Source organism: Perca flavescens, chromosome 20, assembly GCF_004354835.1.
Source record: "Perca flavescens isolate YP-PL-M2 chromosome 20, PFLA_1.0, whole genome shotgun sequence".
Classification (NCBI taxonomy): Eukaryota; Metazoa; Chordata; class Actinopteri; order Perciformes; family Percidae; genus Perca; species Perca flavescens.
In genome coordinates this window covers 27300746-27321782 of record NC_041350.1, presented here as the reverse complement: position 1 = coordinate 27321782, position 21037 = coordinate 27300746, and the positions used below count along the sequence as shown (strand labels likewise).

The following is a 21037-nucleotide window of genomic DNA, read 5'->3' as shown; positions in this document are numbered from 1 at the left end:
TGTTGGAGACGTCCCCAGCACTCTATTAACTCCTTTGTAACTGTCACTTGTGGGTTAAAAATGTTTTCTTGCTCGGCAGTGAACGCGTTGCAGAATTCGTCTTCCCCTCGGAAACACACACGCATGTAAATTGAACTTTTCTTAACGATCGACCATGCAACAGTGCCACGTGGCTCTCCAGGGAGAATGCCGTACCCCCTGAAACATTAAGAAATATGCAGGTGATGAATTCACTTTTATTGAATAGCTTATTGGCTGTAAAGGTTGTTCTTTTGTCTTCTCAGTCTACAAAAAAACAATAAGGAAGCAAAGACTTTATACTCTCCTTTTTGGCAAACGCCTATCTGCTTAGTTGTGGCAAAAAAAAGCCCAAAAGTCATCTCTTCTATAGTCTTGCATTGCCAGCTCTATCTCCACAGCGCTGTGGAGTAAGGTCTGGCTAGACCACACATACATTCCGGGAAAGGAGAAAAAAATGCTCTGAGTTGTTTGCATGTCTTTAAACCAATCACACCCACCTTGGGCGGTGCTAACCTCCGGATGCAGCAACCGTGGCTTTGCCGAAACAGTCTCAGGAAGGAACTTGTTTTGGTGGAACATTTGCACCCCGCAAAACGAAAACGCCTCATGATGTATTAAATGAAGTTAGATATTACAATGAGCTGGATATATGGTTAAACCTCATTAACTCTTATCAGTGTATTGTCGTGTGTACTCCGTCCCAGTTAATTAGTAAATGACGTAAACATATTCAGTGTAAATCTTTACAATCATTCCCCCGAAAGAACCAAGCAGGCCTGCCTTGTTGCACAATCCAAATTTTCTTCAAAACTTGCCATTTTCAGCGCGTAGCTTGCTGGCTCGAAGTTTGTTGTTGTTTCCCGTAGCAAAGGGATTTTAAGAACGGCGACACACTTCTGATGTCAGGCTTTATCCTGGAAATGTAGTTCCGTAGATGTGGACGACCTCTTCTTTTATTCTCTCATTTAAGATTTTAGCTGCGGCCCTTGATGGGCCTTTTCCAGACAGATGTGTTGTTTGTCTCAGCTTTCGAGGATGGCGAGGCCCCCAGGCGGTGGACTTCAGAGCCACCTTCAGCAGCTTCTTGGTTTTGGGGACTTCCCACCATGTTCTCACCGCAGTTTGCTGCCGAGTGACCCAGTGTTTCTCGCTGGCTTGATGACGTAGAACGCTCACAGTATGCTCCTTTTTAAATGGGCCCAAGATGTAGTAATAAAACATGCTAATGTAGTTAATTACCAGCTAAATACAATAATCTCTCCAGACATGTTATGATCACTGAAGAACACATAGTATAATAATGATGCATTACATTATTAGGAAATATATTATCACAGGATCAGGTTTTATTGAATTTTCATTTTATTAAATCCTCAATTTCATTTGCTCCTAACTCTAAAGCCTTCCCGCTAAAAGCAGCACTGCGCTAATTCTCTGCAGTTCTGTGAAACAGCATTGAAGCCATATAAATTATCCTTTTAAAGCAAAACTAATGAAAGTCTGTTCTGCAGCATTTAGATGAGTGCACAGTTAAAAGCTCCCTTGAAATCAATGCTAATGAAATTCTGTCCACACGAGTCTAAAGCAGCTTTTAAATGATGCAACACAAAATCAGAAATGATCAGTTTTAAGGACTTGAGAAATACAATATTGTAATAGCAAATAGATTTTTATCCGCGAGTCGTCAGTTCCTTCCGGCCAGGGTTGCACACGATAACTTTGCCAACGAGGAAGTTATTGACGTCGTCCTAGCTACAGATTATGATACAGAGCTGATGCATGCAGACGTGAGCAAAAAATGTGTTTCCTGTGTACGGAGGCAGCAACATCAACCGTGTTCTTTCTAGCGCTCTCGGTCCCCTGTAGATTAACCAGAGCGATGCTTTAAGTTTCTATGAGAGCTGCCTTCCATCTCCTCCTCGTCTCTCCTGAGGTCAACGTTCGCTGCACCACCGCACAGAACAAAAGGCTTACTTCTGAGGTGATCAATCCTGAAGTGAAAGGTAAGGAGAGGGGAGTTAGGATGACGAGAGAAAGAGAGAGCGAGAGAGAGCAGCGGGCAGCAGTGAAGGTCACTCACACATGAAGCTGAGAATCTTCGGGAACACGTGCATCGCCCGTAAAGACCAGGCCTCCTTAATGGTATCCTCCGCATAGTCAAGCTAACAAGAGTCTCCTCAGACCTGACAGGATGCAGATTCATCAAAATGTGACGAGAAAAAAACCAATCCGGAGCCTCTGCAGCACTGGCAGCCAGCTCCCTCTGCAACAGCGTTAGGAGACGAGCTTTACACTCTATGCTTTCCGAGTCCCTGCCAACTCCACCAGCAAATATTAGCTTTGGTTGCTCTGAGGGGAAAAACACAAAGTGTTAGAATGGCTCGTTTTTGGGGGTCCTTCTCTGTGTTTGTGATCAAACGTTTGCAGCATTTGGTGTGATTCAACGCTAGTCTGTGGATGTGCGTGGGTTGGTTGGTTGGTTGGATTGTGTTCTAGCTGCTTTCCACATTCTGTCTCAGTGCAGTGTTTGCACTGGTGTCACAGCACATTTTCTGTGTGTGTGTGGGTGTGCCTGCGCGAACACGTGGCTCTTTGTCTCTCAGTTCCCAAGATGCTCCTAAACCCTGCTAATCTTAATTCCACAGAAATGGTGCGTATAATTAGAGTTTGGATCAGCGCCAGTGTCTTATTGCTCACAATATACAGGCTGGCTTATGATCCCCGACCCCACTGCACTGTGGGTGACCCCCATTCAGCCTATCTAATACCCCCACCCATCCATCATGGCCAGGGCTTATCATAAGCCCAGAACCTCTGTCAAACCCCCTGCTCCTGTACTTTTTGATTCTGTTTCATCTGATCTCGGTCTGTCTTAGCATTCTCTGCTTTCACATGTCTTCTTCCCGCAGCTGTCTTATCGCCTCCATCATTGTTCACTCTTTGTTTTAACCTCCGAACCTCCTTTCACCTCTTCTGTCACTCTAAAGTCAAACTCTTATACGTTTGAAATATCCTTACTATTGCAGTTTAGTTCACAATCATACATATAACATATAACATATTGTAGCTAAATAGTCGGTGTGTTTTCATGTTCCACCAAAACAAGTTCCTTCCCGAGGCTATTTTGCAGAGGCACCGTGGCTCTGTCAGGCAGCGAAGACGATTATGAGTTTTTCTCCCATCCCGGAATGCTGTGTGGTCTAGCCAGACCCTCTTCTGCAGCGCCGTGAAGGAGGGTCTGGCAATGTGAGACTAGCTTGAATGTAACGGACGTTCATTAATGTAAAAAAGTTACCCACTAAAGGTTTAAATGGTCTGGCTCCCTCATATATCTCCAGTCTTGTTCCCCATACACTCCATCAAGCCCTTTACGCTCCCTTGATGCCGGTTTCTTAATCATTTCTGGATTTAACAAGAACGCTTTTGGTGGTCGAGCCTTTGCCCACCAAGCTCCATTTCTCCGGAAAATCTCCCGCTCACATTCAGGGCCAAGCTCTGTTGATACTTTAAATCCTGGCTGAAAACACATCTTATTCTGCACACTATGATCTCTCCCGATTTCCCTGGCTGGGAATCCAGCTCACTGACTGTTTTACCGTGTTGACAGGTAGGCTAGCTACTCCAATCCTGTTATACTGTATGATCTCAACTTTTTTGTCATATTATTACCTGTGTCAGTGCACGTGATTGCGTGTCCTTTTACATGTAATGTCCTCATCTTTTCTGTTGTTTTTACTGACTTGTGAAGTGTACAGAGACTCTCTGGGTGATGTGAACTTTAAACAAACAGGATTTGAAGATGATGAAACTTTAGATGTTCTGAGCACCACTGGGACTTCTCGTTGGCTTAACGGTTGATGTTGACAGTTCATTCTTCACCTTTGGGAACCTTTTGTCAACCGCTGTATCCAAGTTCAGGAATGACGAACCCCTTCGTGTCATTTTAATATGTTTGACTTCAGCTGTTACTGCTATATATACACACACACACACAGTTTAAAGCTCCAAAGTGTCACCATTCAGTATATTTTTTTAACAAGATCTGTTTATATCTGACCAGAGCAGAAGATATGCAGTAGCACAGTTTGCAAACATTAAAAAAAGCCCAATTAAAAATAGAGTACCAAACCAAATTCACACAATACAATTTAATATTGTGGGCTAAAAATGTCTTAGTCTTAGTGTCAGTTATGAGTTGAAACCCATAGTATTGAATAGAGCCTGGTGGGTAAGGTTACAAACAGAATCAGGGGTGTAATCTGTCCATACAAAAATTTTACGATAATGCAAACAGCATTGTGGGCTGCAATGATTTGGCTGTTTAGATGTTAGATCCCACCAGCAGATAAAAGATCTAGCTAGATCAGAGCTGGTCCAGGTGTTATTATTATCACGGACAGTAGTTATAGGGTTATCAGAGGAGACTGACAGCCTGCCAGACAGTTTCAACATCTACAAATCAGAAATTGATAAGGTAGCTAAACTCTTGTTTTCTTAAAAATGCTCCCCAAGTTTAGCTTGGACACTGCCTGGCCTTGGTCCAGAAACTGCTGGCTAGCAGATGTCAAATTCTGTCTCCTGGTACCCATAATACCTTGTGTTTTGGGGGCTCCCTTCTTTACAAAAACTCTACTACAGCCTCTACAAAGCATACCTCCTATGGCGCCATTTTGATGCTACCTAGCACTCACCCGCCGTTAGCATTCCATTGACTGCCATTCATTTTGGCGTCACTTTTGATAGTGAATAACTTTACATCTGAAGCGTTTAAAGACTTTATTTGTCCATTGTTTATTTCTAAAGAAAAACGACAATGTATAAAAGGCTCCATCACCTTGTACGATTGTCGAACGATTGTGTCATAACCAAGTGACTTACTGTCGTACAGTAGAGGGATTACCGTATAGTACAGGAGAAGCTCGCAGGCAGTTTTGACTTACATTAGCTGTTTAAGTTTAATTACTAATGTTAACTAGCATTTTAGTTAGCAATAATTAGCCTGTGCCCATGTTATCTCCTTACATATACCTACACTCTCCGTCTCTGTAAGATTGGGAATGATTGAGATTTCTCTCGGCACAGCTACCAGAAGACTTCACAACTTTCAGACACGTTGCTCACGTCACATCTATGTCATCTCTCTCAGTTGGAGGCTGCTCAGTAACGCTCAGCCCTCACCGAAAAAGAGCTTCTAATATCCGTCATTGGTTTCCGTCCAGAGAAACGGCATCTGTTGGTCAATTTCTTTAACTGTCTATGATACAGACCAGTCATATGTTGAGGCGTCTTGTTGCTGTCCAAAGGATCCATTTTAACCTGAGAGTGAGAGTTGAAATAACAGTCTTTGCACAGAGACAGGCAGGTGTTCACCGTGGTCGTTGGTTCAATGCCCTGTCAGTGAATCGTCAGGCATTGCTTTATTTGAGGGGTTTCCATAGTTATGAACCACTGTCATGTCATCTAATCCCAAGCTTACCAAAGTTTTTTTTTTTTTTCACCTTTTCTTTTACTTTTTTTTTTTTTTTTTGGTGCTTCTTTGATGGACTATTGATTATCATTGTGGGGAGGGGAGAGATTAAGAGGGAGGGTGTGATAGATGGAGCGTTGCACGGCAAGGGGCAGCAGGAGGCCACTGTAGAGAAAGAGAGGGAGAGTTGGGGAGTGATGGAGGTATAAAAGAGAGGAAGAAGACACGAAAAGATGTGGAGAGAGAAAGGGAGGGATCAAAGCCTTCTCCCTTGTCAGTATTCACGGCGTGTGTCCTCCGTACCCCCACCTCACCGCTGGAGAGATGGAGAGATGAAGCGAGAGAGAAGCAGCTAACGTTGCTTCATATACAGAAGATTTCCTCTCCCTCCCTCCCTCCCTCCCTCCCTCCTTGACTCTCACTCCACAGTTTTCCTTCAGTGGGGCTGAAGGATGATTGAGAGCTCTTTCACTGAAGGCATTTTTAAACAGACACATCAATAAATAAACGACTTGATGAAGTGTGTGTGCGTGCGTGCGTGCGTGCGTGCCTGTCTGTCTGTCTGTCTGTCTGTCTGTCTGTCTGTCTGTCTGTCTGTCTGTCTGTCTGTCTGTGTGTGTGTACACGCGCGGGCCCAGGCGATCCAGCACTCTATCCCCTCTTCCCAGGGGCAAACCCTTTGAACGCCTTTGTCTTGCTTTTTGCTCCCATTTCTCTCTCTTCGCTCTCCCAAATGTTTTTTTTCTTTTTGCCTCTTCTTCGCTGTGTTTGCAGTCACTTGTCCCTCTCCAACATCCTCCATTACTTCTCTTTAGTCTCATTTCCCTTCTCTTCTGTTTTTCTCCTGCATCTTGCTTTTTTCCCCCTCCCTCCCTCCCTCCCTCCTAACCTTTTTTCTACGCGCTCTGCTGACGCACTCAATCTCTGTGGCGCACGGCCGCTCACTTTGAGAATGATCAAACACAATTCCCTCAGACAGCCCCTGTGAGAGAGTGAAATGCACGTGTTTGTGAATCTACTCATTTCTTCTAAGGCTGCGACTGGTAATTGTCATTAGTAATTAATCTATAGATTCTTTTTTTTTTATAGCTGCTATAATCAATATTTGTACATTTAGCATAATTTAGGTCATTGTTTAGTCTTTTTGGCCCACAGCTTTACTGTTTAGGTTCGGTCTCACTGCTCTCAGCAGCATCGGTGTCAGCCGCAGCAAGAAGGGGTTTTCAGCAGAAAACGCTCTGATGCAAACCCCCCCCCCCCCCATAGTGGAGCAAGTCGCACCTAAAGAGCCAGATATCTTGGGACCAAGTCCAGGCTAAAAGGAGCGTGAATATTGGACTTAAGCGTCCATCACATGGGTGTGTAAATGACTCCTTTGGCACAAGACAGTGTGGTGTTTACAGTTTATCTTGCTGGTGATTAGTTTTCCCATGACAATATATATATAATAACTGTTTTAGCGCTAGTTTGTATTTCTGTCTCTACATGTGTGCATTTAATTTAAACATGCTTACGTCACCTGCAAGCACATTTGTTGAGTGCCATTCTGTAACTTCTCTCTCTCTCTCTCTCTCTCTCTCTCTCTCTCTCTCTCTCTCTCCCTCTCTCTGTTTGAGAATATTTATTTGCATTTGTGATAATATGCACACACATACATGAGCATACATGTGCAGGTATCTCCAAACTGTGTGTGTGTGTGTGTGTGTGTGAGAGAGAGAGGGTTGTGTGTCTCATAATTAGGTTTATATATGCACAGTTCGCTCTGCCACAGTCGGATGTTTGCTCACACACTAACTACCCTGCAGAAAACTAAGAGCCAATTTAAGAAGTAGGCGACTTGCACTGTAACTCCTCTGGCTTCTGGTTATCTTTGGAGCTGTTTGCCGTACAGCAGCTGCCTACTCGCAGCCCGGAATAATGAGATTTGTAGCACAAAAAAAAAATCTTCTGTAGGACTCGGTCCAAGGCAGTTGTGCTCATAATTCTCACGCTTCCTTAACTTGATGGTGGCAGTCCAGTTTTTTTTTTAATCTTCAGCCCTCCTCTTTAATTGTCAGTAAAAATGTTTTAAATCCAGGTTGATGGAACTTCAGACTCTGATTTCCCTGAGCAAAAAAACTCTACTTATTGTTCAGAAATGTAAGCCCGCGATTGTGGACACCTCCTAGTTGGGCAGTAGAAATATTTAATTGGGACAACAGCATACAAGTTCAGCTGCGTGTCATTGTTTAAACAAAGGTTAGCTGTATGTTAGACGAGGGACCAGAGTATGTTTGCACAGAGGCTCAGAGGAGATGGACAGAATGTATAAAGTTTGTTTACCGCAATATTCAGATGCTCCTCCATCTGCTTTTTATCCACTAAATCAATTCTGTTGCTTTGTGCCATTCAAGGAGCTCCGCTTATGGAAAAGGATGTGTCTGCATGCAGATTCGCCCACAGCTCCAGGCTGTGATGTTGCTGCCCCGGCTCGGCCCGTTGCGTCATTATGAATGAGTTGATTGAACTTCTTTCACTTCATTTTGTGAGTTAAAGTTAATTATCTTACCTCAGAGTGAAACCTGTCTCTTAATAATAATAGCTTGCATTTGTATAGCGCCTTCTAAGAGACCCAAGAACACTTTACATGAAATAAATAAATGGATTAGTGGTAACAGGTGAACAGGTGGGTTTTGAGGAGTCTTATCAGCAGTGTTGAGCTTTGGTTGGTTGGTTGGCCAGAAAGTCACAAATTGTATTAGTACTTAATAAGAGGTGCTGTTAAAAGATTGTAATTTCTGTCAAAGACAAAGTAAACCAGACTCCAGTGCAAGATGGCAGAGTACTCGGGCTGCTGTGTCGTTGCACAGCCAGAAGTCCTCGCACTACAAAGGCTACGTATTCACTTCACACAGTAGGATGTCTAATCATGACAAATCGGGACTCAGCATAATGAGTTGCTCATTTGCGTTTTCATTTGTTAGTGCGTGTTGACTGCTGCGGCGGCGGCGGTGAGTGTACAACAGCAAGACGTTACACTGGGCCTCTTTATATCTGTGTACGCGGTAATGAGGCTACTCTTTGCGGTTGTGTTTGGATTCATTCATACTTCATGGGTGTTATTGTTTGTACTGTAATGTATCTCATTGTTTCGATTTATAGTTTCTGGTTGTAGTTTGTCAACTTTCTTTTTATAAACCATCTCTTATACTGTATAATTCTGTTATCACTGGCTTTATTAAGCACTTTTATGTCTTATTGACTTGCACATTTGCTATTTAACTTCATTTACAAAAACAATATGAGAAAGTATTCATTCAGGCAGTAACCAGTAAGGTCAGGCTCCATCTTCTACCAGATGACATTACTCTGGCTGCCGTCATACTTTCTAAATTACATTATCTCGCCAGCTGCTGTGTGAATTAAAACGGTGTGTGCGTGTTGCTGCTTATTTTAGGTCACCCAATTAAATAGTGGAATGTTAATGTTAAAAGTGTGAAGAAAAAAAAAAGCGTAAGGGCTGCATAAGAATAACTTGCCAATGTGATTCATTGATTTGTCCTCTAGTATAGAAAATGTCAAGGATAATGATTGCCATCCTAATTACCAGGAGAGGTTATGTCAACAAAATACTTGAACTGTCAAAAGAAAAAACCTATTAAAAATACCTTTTTAATCATATTTGTATTTCAAATATTTGGTATTTTCTACTTGATAAATGACTGAATATAACTCTGAAGAAAAATGCTTCACTGCTGAAAGTTGGATAAGAAGATCCATCCCACTAGGCCTGTAACAATTATGACATAGGAAACAAGTTTAATGATAATAAAGAGGAGTGGTTTACTTCATAGAATGTATTTGTGTTATTACATCATCTGGGTCACATAACCGTGCTATTACCATAACACGTATCCTGGGATTCGTTCGAAACTTTACTTTGTTTAGAAAAGTAATAAATAAATAAATATTTTTTAAAGGTCCCTTGACATGCTGCTTTTTGGATGCTTTTATATAGGCCTTAGTGGTCCCCTAATACTGTATCTGAAGTCTCTTTATATAGGCCTCAGTGGTCCCCTAATACTGTATCTGAAGTCTCTTTTATATAAACCTTAGTGGTCCCCTAATACTGTATCTGAAGTCTCTTTTATATAGACCTTAGTGGTCCCCTAATACTGTATCTGAAGTATCTTTTATATAGACCTTAGTGGTCCCCTAATACTGTATCTGAAGCATCTTTTATATAGACCTTAGTGGTCCCCTAATACTGTATCTGAAGTCTTTTTCCCAAAATTCAACCTTGGTGCAGAATTACAGCCACTAGAGCCAGTCCCACACTGAGCTTTCCTTAGGATGTGCCATTTCTGTGTCAATAGCTTTAAATGCTATTGAGGAGGAGAGAGGGGGGGCAAGGTGCAGGGTGGGGGTGTGGCCTTGACCAACTGCCAACTTTGCTCATTTGAAAGCCATGATGTCTCTCTCTCTCTCATGGGTGGGCCAAATTCTCTGGGCGGGCAAAGCAGAGAAAGGGGAGGTAACCTTTCCCCTTATGACCTCATAAGGAGAAGATTCCAGATTGGCCCATCTGAGCTTTCATTTTCTCAAAGGCAGAGCAGGATTCCCAGGGCTTGGTTTACACCTATCACCATTTCTAGCCACTGGGGGACCATAGACAGGCTGGGGGAACTCATATTAATGTTTTAAAACCCCTAAGTGAAATTTTCATGCCATGGGACCTTTTAAATTTGACTGAAAGACACAATTATATTGTTCATCGCAATTATTTCTGATACAAATACCACTCATGTTCAGTATGAAGCTGGAGACAGTTAGCTTAGCTAAGCATGAAGACTGGAGACACGGGGGAACATTAGCCTGGCTCAGTCAATGTTAAAAGAAGCTCACCAGCGAACACCAGCTCAACAACAAGTTGTGGTTTTCCACGTTTTATTTCTGGGAGCAGTGAGTCCCTGGAGTCTCTGCTGGTTTACTGGTAACCTCACAGTGATGACAGGTTCTCTTCATTTGTACTGCTTAAAAATATGTAATGTATACTAATCTGTAAGTTTTAGAGGTGCTGGTAGTTTGGCAGATTTTTCTACCTTTTGGACACAGCCAGGCTAGCTTCTTCCCCTCTATTTCTCGTCTTTGTTGCTAAGCTAACCAGCTGCCGCCTTGTATTTAATAGACATCAGATTGCAATCGATCACATTTAATACTCAGCAAGAATGCCAATAAACTTGTTCCCTGAAATGTTAAACAATTCCTATTTTTTAAAGTAGTAACTCAAGGAAAGTGAAGGTCCAGCTGTTCCAGCAGAGAGGAGTGTAGGGAGAGACCGACGCACACCGCAGGAATTTAATGAGCTGGCTTGCTCCACAAAGAAAGAGAATATGGGACATTAAATTTAGATGTGTTTTTTTTTCTTCTTGTCAGGCTCTACTGTAGAGAGAAAGAGACACTTTCCCTCAAGCTATTTTTGTAATCCTTGGTAAGGATATGATTATAAGGAGTTGCATTAAGAGAGAAAGGACTGACATGTCAATAGACAGAGTTGACAGGCTCACAGGGGGATGAAAACGTCAGCAGATTAATGAGAAGCTGCCGAGGAGCCGGACCGGGAGGTCCCGACCCTCGCGCGTAAGCATTGACCCCCACGCCAACACGCGTCGACACAGAAATGCCACGTGTGATTTCCACCGTGTGTGCCTTCATGTTGAATTGCAGTGCTTCCCCTTACTTGCACCTGTTCTCTGTCAGCGACTCACTGTAATGAGACTAAGGGCCAATAGTCGTGTCAGTCTTCTTTTGATATTTGGCTACATAAAAAAACAACCACACACACAAAAACCGCATCACACTCCATTGTTGCTGTTTGACTTCCTTTTTGAGCTGAAGTGCTTGGAGATGTATTTCAAACAGAACCCTCCATTAGATGTTTTCTCTCCTACGTGTTTGACTGCCTTTCTTCCTGCTTGTTCAACGGTTGCAGGTGTTTTTGATTTGTTTTCGAGGGGCCTGTTGCTGCTGGTATTCAGGTCTTGGTGCCTTGACAGTTGACGCCGTTTGTTTCTCTATTCATAGCACTTTGACAGTCGGCCACACAGGTGTATGGCCTTCTTTACTGTGCTCTCTGGCTTCCCTCCTCTTTTCCTCCCCTCGTCTCCTTTCACATCATTACGATCCTCATCGTTCTCGCCATCCTCTTCTTCTTGGCCTTATTTCTGTTCTCTCTTTCCTCAGCTTCTTTTCCATCTCCCCTCCCTCCCTCTTTCCCTCCTTCCCTCATAATCACCTGCATCCTCCTCCTCTTTCTCTGGCCGAGATCCATGTTATAAATCAGACCAAATGTCTCCGCCTTGCAGTGGTGAAAGTTGCATTTAAAGTTTGCTTAGGTACACTTTTACTTCACTATTTACACAATATGGTTGTTTAAACCTCTGGGCCACTGCATTTTGGAGGGAAATACTTTGCTGACGACTTTACATGCAAAACATACAATGTGCTCATAAAACCTGATTTTTACAGACGGCCGACAGGAAATAACTAAGCTTTAATAATAACTGCGCCTCAACCAGCTACAGCAATAATGTTGGGCACCACATTCCAACAAGGCAAATGGTTTATACATTGCAATTCTTGCCTCAATTAATAGGCATTATATAATTTACCAACGTGTTAAAGCTTAGTCGTATGCTATTATTATTAATGTCTTTGGGTTGCCAGGTTCATTACAATCATTACTGATTTATAAAGCGTTAAAAGCACCATTCTGGATAATGAGTACTTATACTTTTAAAGCTTAAAGAAGAAAATAATTATTTTAACAATTGATCAAATGACTGTAAAGATCTGAATACTTATTCCATCCTTGCCTCCTTGATTTCAAGATGTGTGTGAACTAGTCCTTGAAAAACAACTTAACCATGTGTTAAAGGTCCCATGGCATGACAATTTTACTTAATGAGTTTTTTTTTAACATTACCCCAGAATGGTCCTCCAGTGGCTAGAAATGGTGATAGGTGTAAACCGAGCCCTGGGTATCCTGCTCTGCCTTTGAGAAAATGAAAGCTCAGATGGGCCAATCTGGAATCTTCCCTTTATGACATCATAAGGGGAAAGCTTACCTCCCCTTTCTCTGCTTTGCCCGCAACCCACAGCTGCCCAGAGAATTTGGCCCGCCCATGAGGAAATGGAGCTACAACCGTGGCCGCAAGCTGGTCAAGGCCACACCCCCACCCTCCACCTTGCCCCCCCTCTCCTCCTCAGTAGCTACAGACACAGAAATGGCACATCCTAAGGAAAGCTCATTGTGGGACTGGCTCTAGTGGCTGTAATTCTGCACCAAGGCTGAATTATGGGAAAGAGACTTCAGATACAGTATTAGGGGACCACTAAGGCCTATATGAAAGCATCCAAAGAGTAACATGTCATAGGACCTTTAATACGTTCTATTCAGTAACTATAAAGATGTGCTGGGCAGCTGGGAGAATAGACGGTAGACAGTCTGTGTTTACCTGTCACTGACCTCCACACTCCTCTTCTTCCTCCTCCTCCCTAGCAACTGCTGAGGGAAATGCAACAGATGGCCAGCCGGCCTTTCGCCACCATCAACGTCGCCTTGGAGATGGACGATGAGCCGCCTGACCTGATAGGCGGAAACGTCAAGGTGAGCACAACCTTTTCTTAGAGCGATTACTGCCAAATCCCAGGGATTCTACTTTTTGTCTGGGCTGACAAGGCCACGAAACGGAGGAAGCTCCATCCATCATCGGTGCCTCGCTCATCTTTCCTCAAGTGGGAGCTCAGTCTAGTGCCCGTCGACTGTGATTACAGTCGGGATGATTTCCTCACACCATCTGTTTAGGTCTTTTTTTTTTTTTTTAAACTGAGCTCTTCAGTGGTGGAAATTTACTGTACCAAAAAAAAAGTACTGTACTAAAGTACTAATTTGAGGTACTTTACTTGAGTCTTTTCTTTCCATGCCACTTGCTACTTCTACTGCGCTACATTTCAGAGAGAAATATTTTACTTTTAACTCCACTACATTCATCTGTTACAGCTTTAGTTACTTTACAAATGAAGATGTTTACACATAAAACACATGTAGTTTATAAAATCTGATGTTTTATTATAAATTAAACTACCCAACAATATACGGGGCTACAAGTCCAGCTGAGATGATCAGACCATTAAACACACAACAGTTTTGAACGTTTCCAGTTTCTAAAATGTGAGGATGTTTCTGCATTGAGGACTTTTACTTTCAATATTTTAAGTACATTTTCCTGATGAAACTTTCACACTTTTATTTAAGTAACATTTTCAATGCAGGACTTTTACTTGTAACAGAGTTATTTTTACACTTTGGTATTAGTACTTTTACTTAAGTAAAGGATCTGAATACTTCCTCCGCCACTGCAGCTCTTTAAATTGATTCCATTAGTTTTTAACAAGCCAAGGAGGCTAAATTCCTCTCACTTGAGAGGAAGAGTTTGAAGTGTAGTGCAGGTCTAGTACACCTAATGAGGGTCAATGCGGTGTACTTTTTGCCAGGACAGTGTGAAAGCCGCCTGATGATGAAAGTGGGCTGCTGTTAAGTAACACGGCACATTATACCAGTTCTAGCCAGTTATTGTGGGAAGACGGTGAATTCTAATGAGAATGAATTCAGTTCACCCTGGAGTTAAATACATGCAGATGAGTGTTACGTATTGTAGATTAAGACTATACTTAGAAATGCGATAAGAGTTTTTTTCCAACATTGAGATATTCTTTATTTGGAAAAGAAATAATTATTAAACGCCTACTCGCAGGAAATGTTTGCTGGCATGGGAATTAAGAACATTAGGGGACACTATTGAAGTCATGATTCATCTTATAAAACAGTCTTGTTTTGGTGCATCCAACCATCTGTTTTTTCAACACTGACGGAAAACTGGAAGGTAGCAGGTTTAGTCAGTATGGATGTACAGCAACGTACAGAGTGAAAAACAGTCTATGAACAAATGAAACTATGGCTCTTAGTTTAGAACATATCATGATACTGTTGTTGGGACCTTATTTTATTAGACCAGGGTCACAGGGTCACGTTTTCAATGTAGGTCCAGTCACTTGACTTGACACATATGGGAATTATGCATCAAGCCCGCAAAGATCAGACACAGCCCCTCACTTTTAGTTTCTGGGTTTGTTGCTATTGTTTGCATAGCTTCCAAAAAAAAACAAAAGTAAATATTAAATAAAGGCCAACGTTTCCAGCCATATTATAGCTGTAAAATCAAACAAGTGAAATAAATGATCAACGGTTGTCTGAGGAATGCCAGAAGTCAAAACCCCGAACTAAAATGCAAGAAATGTCATGTTTGAACTGTGATGTTGGATGTAAACACAACTTCTTTTGGCTTCACATTTTTAGCCTTTGTGTAATATTTTGCATTCATTACTTTTGGTTGCTGTAATTATTGTTTGTTATTTTTCTTTTTTTTTTTTTTTTTCTTTACTAAGACAAAAAATGTAATTCTATATAACAAAAAACACATTTTTCTCGTATCAAGCAATGCCAAGGTTTGGAGACATCTTTCTATGAACAGAATCTGTTTGTACAGCTCCCCTCTTGTACAGCATTTAAGAAAGCCTCACTGTGGACAGGTTTTATAGGGACTTTTTATTAAGAGGTGTTGATTAAAGAAAACTTTGTACAGTCCCTCCAGAAAAACGTGATTATGCGATTGCATAATTCAATGCATAATCAGCCAAAGTCTGCATATTTATGTGGGGGACGCATTTTTTCAAATACGCCGCACTTTCGCCGCATGAATTGCAGATTTCCCATAATCAACGGCGGCACCATTACGTCGACCGGCGCAAAGTGCAAGCTTCGGGTTCTGTTCAGTGAAAAAAAATTCAAAGGTTCGGCAGAAACCGAACCCCGTCAAAAAGCCCTATATTCGCCCGAAGCTGAATCCTGGATTCGGTGCATCCCTAGTTTTAATAAACGTGAATCAGTCTTTGGTAGTTCGTAATTCGTAATTCCGTAGGTACCCAAAAAAGTACCCAATCCTATTTATGACACTTACATACTCACGATGGATAGAACAGAGCCAAGAAAAGTATCAAAACTGAACAGTAGAACTACAGATATCGTCTTTTTTTGTTCCCAGATCCTTCTTTCGTGTCAAAATGTGGCGCCTACATTACCCACAATGCAACACAACCACAGACTGTTGGGTCAGAGATTTGCTTGTAGCCGCTAATGCAGTGTAGGGGAAATGATGGAGAGGGTTACAGAAATCTAGTCAGCTGATTCAAGTGACATCACTGAAGGGCATTTATCAGACTTCCCACAGCTCCCTCTGGAGCCACAAAATACTCTAGACAATGTTTCCCACTTACGCACTAGCCCTCCCCCAACACCTGTGAGCAGACTTTGACGTGTGAAACCGGTTGCGTTCATACCATGACTAATTGTCGGGCTGTCAGGATATGCTGATCTCACTCTTTTACCAAGCTAAGGGCAGAATTGTTGAATAGATTTAGTTGCAAAATTATGGGGTAGATTTTTGCAGTGAAAGGTACAGTGGTGCAGTGGTGGAATGTGACCAAGTGCATTTACTCAAGTACTGTACTTAAGTACAAATGTTGAGGTACTTGTACTTTACTTGAATATTTTCTTTCCATGCCACTTGCTACTTCTACTCCACTACATCTCCGAGAGAAATGTTGTACTTTTTACTCCACTACATTAATCTGACCGCTTTAGTTACTTTACAAATTAAAGGTCCCATGGCATGAAAATTTCACTTCATGAGGTTTTTTAACATTAATATTTGCGTTCCTCCAGCCTGCCTATTGTCCCCCAGTGGCTAAAAATGGTGATAGGTGTAAACCGAGCCTTGGGTATCTTGCTCTGCCTTTGAGAAAATGAAAGCTCAGATGGGCCAATCTGGAATCTTCTCCTTATGAGGTCATAAGGAGCAAGGTTACCTCCGCTTTCTCTGCTTTGCCCACCCAGAGAATTTGGCCCACCCATGAGAGAGAGAGAGACATCATGGCTTTCAAACGAGCAAAGTGGCAGTTGGTCAAGGCCAACTTTTCCCCTTTCCTTTATTGTGTTTTATATCTTTTTTGTGCATGTTATAGGTTTACAAAGTGAAAAAGCCTAAAGTCCCTCCCAAAGGGACTTACCATCTCCAACAGAAAACACTGTTCACCAACTGCTCCAAACAGCTCTATTGTAGTCCAGCCTTTACTTCAGAGACCAACGTGGCTCACTTTGTAACACACGTTATAATGCTCGGCTAGCTGCTAGCGTAGCACGCCCTCATACTCTGCTTCTGACTGGCTAGTAGTCCTTACCTAGCTACTGTCAGGGCACTCCCTCATACTCTGCTTCCGACTGGCTGGTGGTGCTGACTACCATGTAAACCTATTCTGATATAACCTCTAAATACAGTTATGAACCTGAAAATGAGCATAATATGAGCACTTTAAGTAAAGTATCTGAATACTTCTTCCACCACAGCGGGGGTGTGGTAGTACTTTTATTCTGGTATAACCAGTATACCAGAATAAAAGTAGAGATTGAGCCTGGTGAAGTACAGTAGCAGAAGGGTAGATTTAAACGTAAAGATCAAGCAAAGCTTTAGATAGTGGTTGAGAAGACTTTATTATAGAGAAGGGTTTGAGGCACAGGCGGAGTTGAAGGAGGTTGTAGCAGATTCAAATGCAGATATTGAGCAACCGAGGCAGCGGCAGAGCACATTTAAAAGTAGGAATTGTGCCGAGTTATAGAAATTGCAGTTGAGCATTCAGCGGGCGGGGAGCTGCAGGCAGGTGTACCCAGGTGTACTGTGCACTCTGTGATGAATGGCCTGTGAATGCAGAATTATAGGGCCGTTTGAGCCGGGTGGCTCGGGGGCCCCGGGCTCTGACAGGGGCCATGCATCTCAAGGGGCTCGGCTCCCCGAGCACAAGGTTACTCCCAGCAGCCCCGGCGGCAGGGCGCCCCCTCGGGAAGATCGGCAGCTAATCAAATCCTGCTCCAACCGAAACTATCCCGCTTCTTTACTGTTCTTTTGTCCCCTATTCGCTTCTCTCCTTCTTTACTGCTCGCCTCTTTCTTTTTCCTCTGTTCTCTATTTAGTCCCTTTTTGTTAATGTTCTCGCCTCTTCTGTCGTTTTTTCCCTTTTTCTTTTCTCTTCTTTCTGTGTGTCTTGTGTTTTTCTCTTTTCTTGGCTCGGCTCGGTTCTTTTCCTCCTAATGTTCTGCAATTTGTCATATTTTCATCTTCTTTTCAACGGTTATCTTCTCTCCTCTTTTTTTCACTTAAGGTTGTCTTCCCTTTACTATTTTGTAGTTCTGTTTCTCTTTTCACTTCTTTTTTCGCATCCCGGTTTTCCCTTCCCTTAGTCTTTTTCTTCCTTTCTTCTCTTCTGTTCTTGGTTTCATTGTCTCCTTTTTCTTCTCCTGCCTCCCGCTGTTCTTTCTTCTCTTTTCTTCTGTTGTCTCTCCTTTCCTGTTTTACCCCTTTCCTCTTCTTTTTTGAACCGTGTTCTCTTTTTGTCCCCTCTTTCTACTCTTTTCTTAGTTCCTCTTGTGTTCTTTTCATCTCTTATGTTCTTTCCATTTATCATCTCTTTTTTTCGGTTTGTCTTTTTCTGTCTTCTCCTTTTCACATTATTTTTTCATTCTCTATTCACTGTTTTATTTATGTTCTGCTTCATTCAGGTGTGTCCTTGTTTACCTTACTCTCAGTTTCAGTTTTCTTCCTCCTCTTCTCTTTTTGCTGTTTCACATCCCTTTTCGTTTGTCTTTACTCCTCTGTATTTTCCTTTCTCGTCTCCTATCTGACATCCTAACTTTACCTTAGTGTTCACTTCTAATTCACTTGCCCTTCACTCATCCTATCAGCTTTCTGGGGTTTCTGTTGCTCTGACTTATCTGCTGCGTGTGTTTGTGCGTGTGTGTGTGTCTGTCTGTGTACTCCTGCATTTTTGTGTGGCTGTTGGCGTGTGCGTGCTGCTGTGTAGAATGAAAAGATGCAACTTGCTGTGGGAATCAGGCAGCCTCCACCACCTCCTCCTCCTCCTCCCCCTCCTCCTCCGTCTCTGCTTTACCTTTTCTTCTCCCACCTCCACCTTTCTTTTTCTTCCATTCTTCCCCGGCCTGCTCTCGTCCTCATCATCAGGGCAGGAGCATCCCAGACGCAGAGATCCAATTTAGATCTTCCTCCTCAGCTTTTCTCTGCCTTCACCAGCTCCAACGCTGAGTTAGCCTATCTCCTCCCTGCTCAGATTGAGCGACTCGGAGCAGGTTCCTCCTCTTGTTTCCATGCTGTTTTATCAGGACGCTACCGTAGTGTATTAAGGCCTCGCGATCGGAGTATATGGGGGGCCAGGCGTCGCACAGCGAGCTGAAGATCATTAAAGTTGTTTATAGCCCCGGTGGGAAGTCCAAACTTCGCTCCGCCGATGAGATATATTCACTTGGCTTCTGCCAAATGGAGCTTGGGCCCCGGGATCACAGGCAGATGATTACCTTTCTTATGCCTTCTGCTTTGCTTTTATTTATAGATACCGTGGGACGAGAGAATATCGGGACATTTGATGCAAAAAAAAAAAAAGGGGGAGGCAGCAAAGAAATAGTTGTGGTTTATCTAACATGCTTGTGGTACAGCATTGTCTTCTATCTATTTATCTACCTCCACTCATTGAAGTGTTTTCTCTAGCTTTTTTGGAAGACTTAGGTGCGCATATTTGGCGGTGGGTTTAGGCGTCATTGCTCGATGTTTTTCAATAACAAAATGCAATTTCCCCCATACATTTTGTGTCTCTTTGTGGGATTGTTAGGTCATTTTGTTTTCTTTGGGGTTGTTTTGGGTCTCTGTGGTCATTTGGCGGTTTGTGTACCTTTTGTGGTAGTTCTTTTTTTTCACATCATTTTGGACAGTTATCACCGTACCTGTGTCTAAAAGGTTGGAAAAACTAGAGCAGACAATGAATAAATAACACTCAAAAAGCTTAAAGACAAAACTTGCTAAAGAAGTCCACTGGGGACCGACTACAATCATTAGATCTGTGGAAAGTCATTGAGTTACATTCATTCGGCTTAGGTGCTGCCTAAAATTCCACGTTACAACGTATTGCAGAACCGGCTCGGGTTCTGCACCTAAGCCTTGTAATGGCCGGGGGAACCCCTGCATATTATATTGCAATAAATCAACATGCACGTGGTCGATTTTTGTACCTAGTGCGATAATGTTAGATTCCATGATTGCCAGCGTTACAGACAAGAAAAAGTAAGATCAAAGGTCAGGACACCAGCGGAATGCTCAATTATGATCATTTCTAATAGAGAAGTGTGGGTTTCATAAAGTCTGACTCTAACAGACTGACTGACTTGTTAAAGGTTCCATGGCATGAAAATGTCACTTTGAGGTTTTTTAACATTAATATTCGCATTCCTCCAGCCTGCCTATTGTCCCCCAGTGTCTAGAAATGGTGATAGATATAAACCGAGCCCTGGGTATCCTGCTCTGCCTTTGAGAAAATGAAAGCTCAGATGGGCCGATCTGGAATCTTCTCCTTATGAGGTCATAAGGGGAAAGGTTACCTCCCCTTTCTCTGCTTTGCCCGCCCAGAGAATTTTTCCCACCCATGAGAGAGAGAGACATCATGGCTTTCAAACGAGCAAAGTGGCAGTTGGTCAAGACATGAGAAGAGGTGTGTGACACAATTATACCTCTAATTATTTATACCTAGAAATGCATTGCCTGTGGTGTTATTTATAGCATCTTTCATAAGCACGAATAGTGTTTTCTTTAATGTTGTAATGACTTCTGGTTACCTGGAGAGAGAGAGTTTTTCGATTTGCAATTAAGTGTGTCAGAACTTTAAAGATGTTTCAGGTAGCCACTGATGACTCTGTTTTTTAATTAATAATTTTCACTTCAACTAACAGTTCAAACAGAAACGAAGTGAGAGAAAGACGAAAGGTGTTTTTATTTGTTTGCAGTAATCAGAGTCTGTGAACTTCTCACCTATCTGGGCAGAAGTTACACATTTTTTTAACACATTTTACCAAAGTTCTCTTTGTCTTCTGTTCCGCGAAGAATCATTAAAGACGTTGGGGGTGGATTAGCAGTTAAAAGTGGCATACAGCAGGCATTACTTTATCTGTATCTTTGGTGTTATGGAATTATTTTTGTGCCTTAAAAGTTCGAACAAAACTTCTGAAGTAATAAACCGAATTGTCATCTCAAAAGGCAAACTTAAAACTTGCAAACAAAACATTTGTCTAATCGTAAACTATTAGTCTATTATATTTATTGTACGGTATATGTCCTTTTGTGTACAGTTCCCTCTGCTCCTTTCTCACTGTTACACAAATATTTTGTTTGCAAGTTTTACATTTACCTTTTGATGTTTTTTTTCCGCTTTAGTTAGAGATTGTTGTTTGATACTTAACATCTTTTGTTAGAACTTAAAGGCAATAATTCCATATATTGTCATTTCTGGGTCAGAATAGAGCGCAGAGCCGGCCCGACCCATAAGCAAACTAAGTGGCTG

The 21037-nt window shown here is 42.2% G+C and overlaps 1 protein-coding gene across 3 annotated transcripts in view; it reads left to right on the top strand.

Moving 5' to 3' along the window:
- Nucleotides 1-21037, top strand: part of atrn (attractin) — a 175428-nt gene that overhangs the window by 140791 nt on the left and 13600 nt on the right. For 2 of the 3 annotated variants that reach the window (XM_028565848.1, XM_028565847.1), the window contains exon 27: nt 13029-13136. In XM_028565848.1, the coding sequence (XP_028421649.1) occupies nt 13029-13136 (108 nt within the window). Of the gene's footprint in view, nt 1-13028; nt 13137-21037 lie in introns of those variants that run through there. The other variant, XM_028565849.1, reaches the window with a different exon arrangement.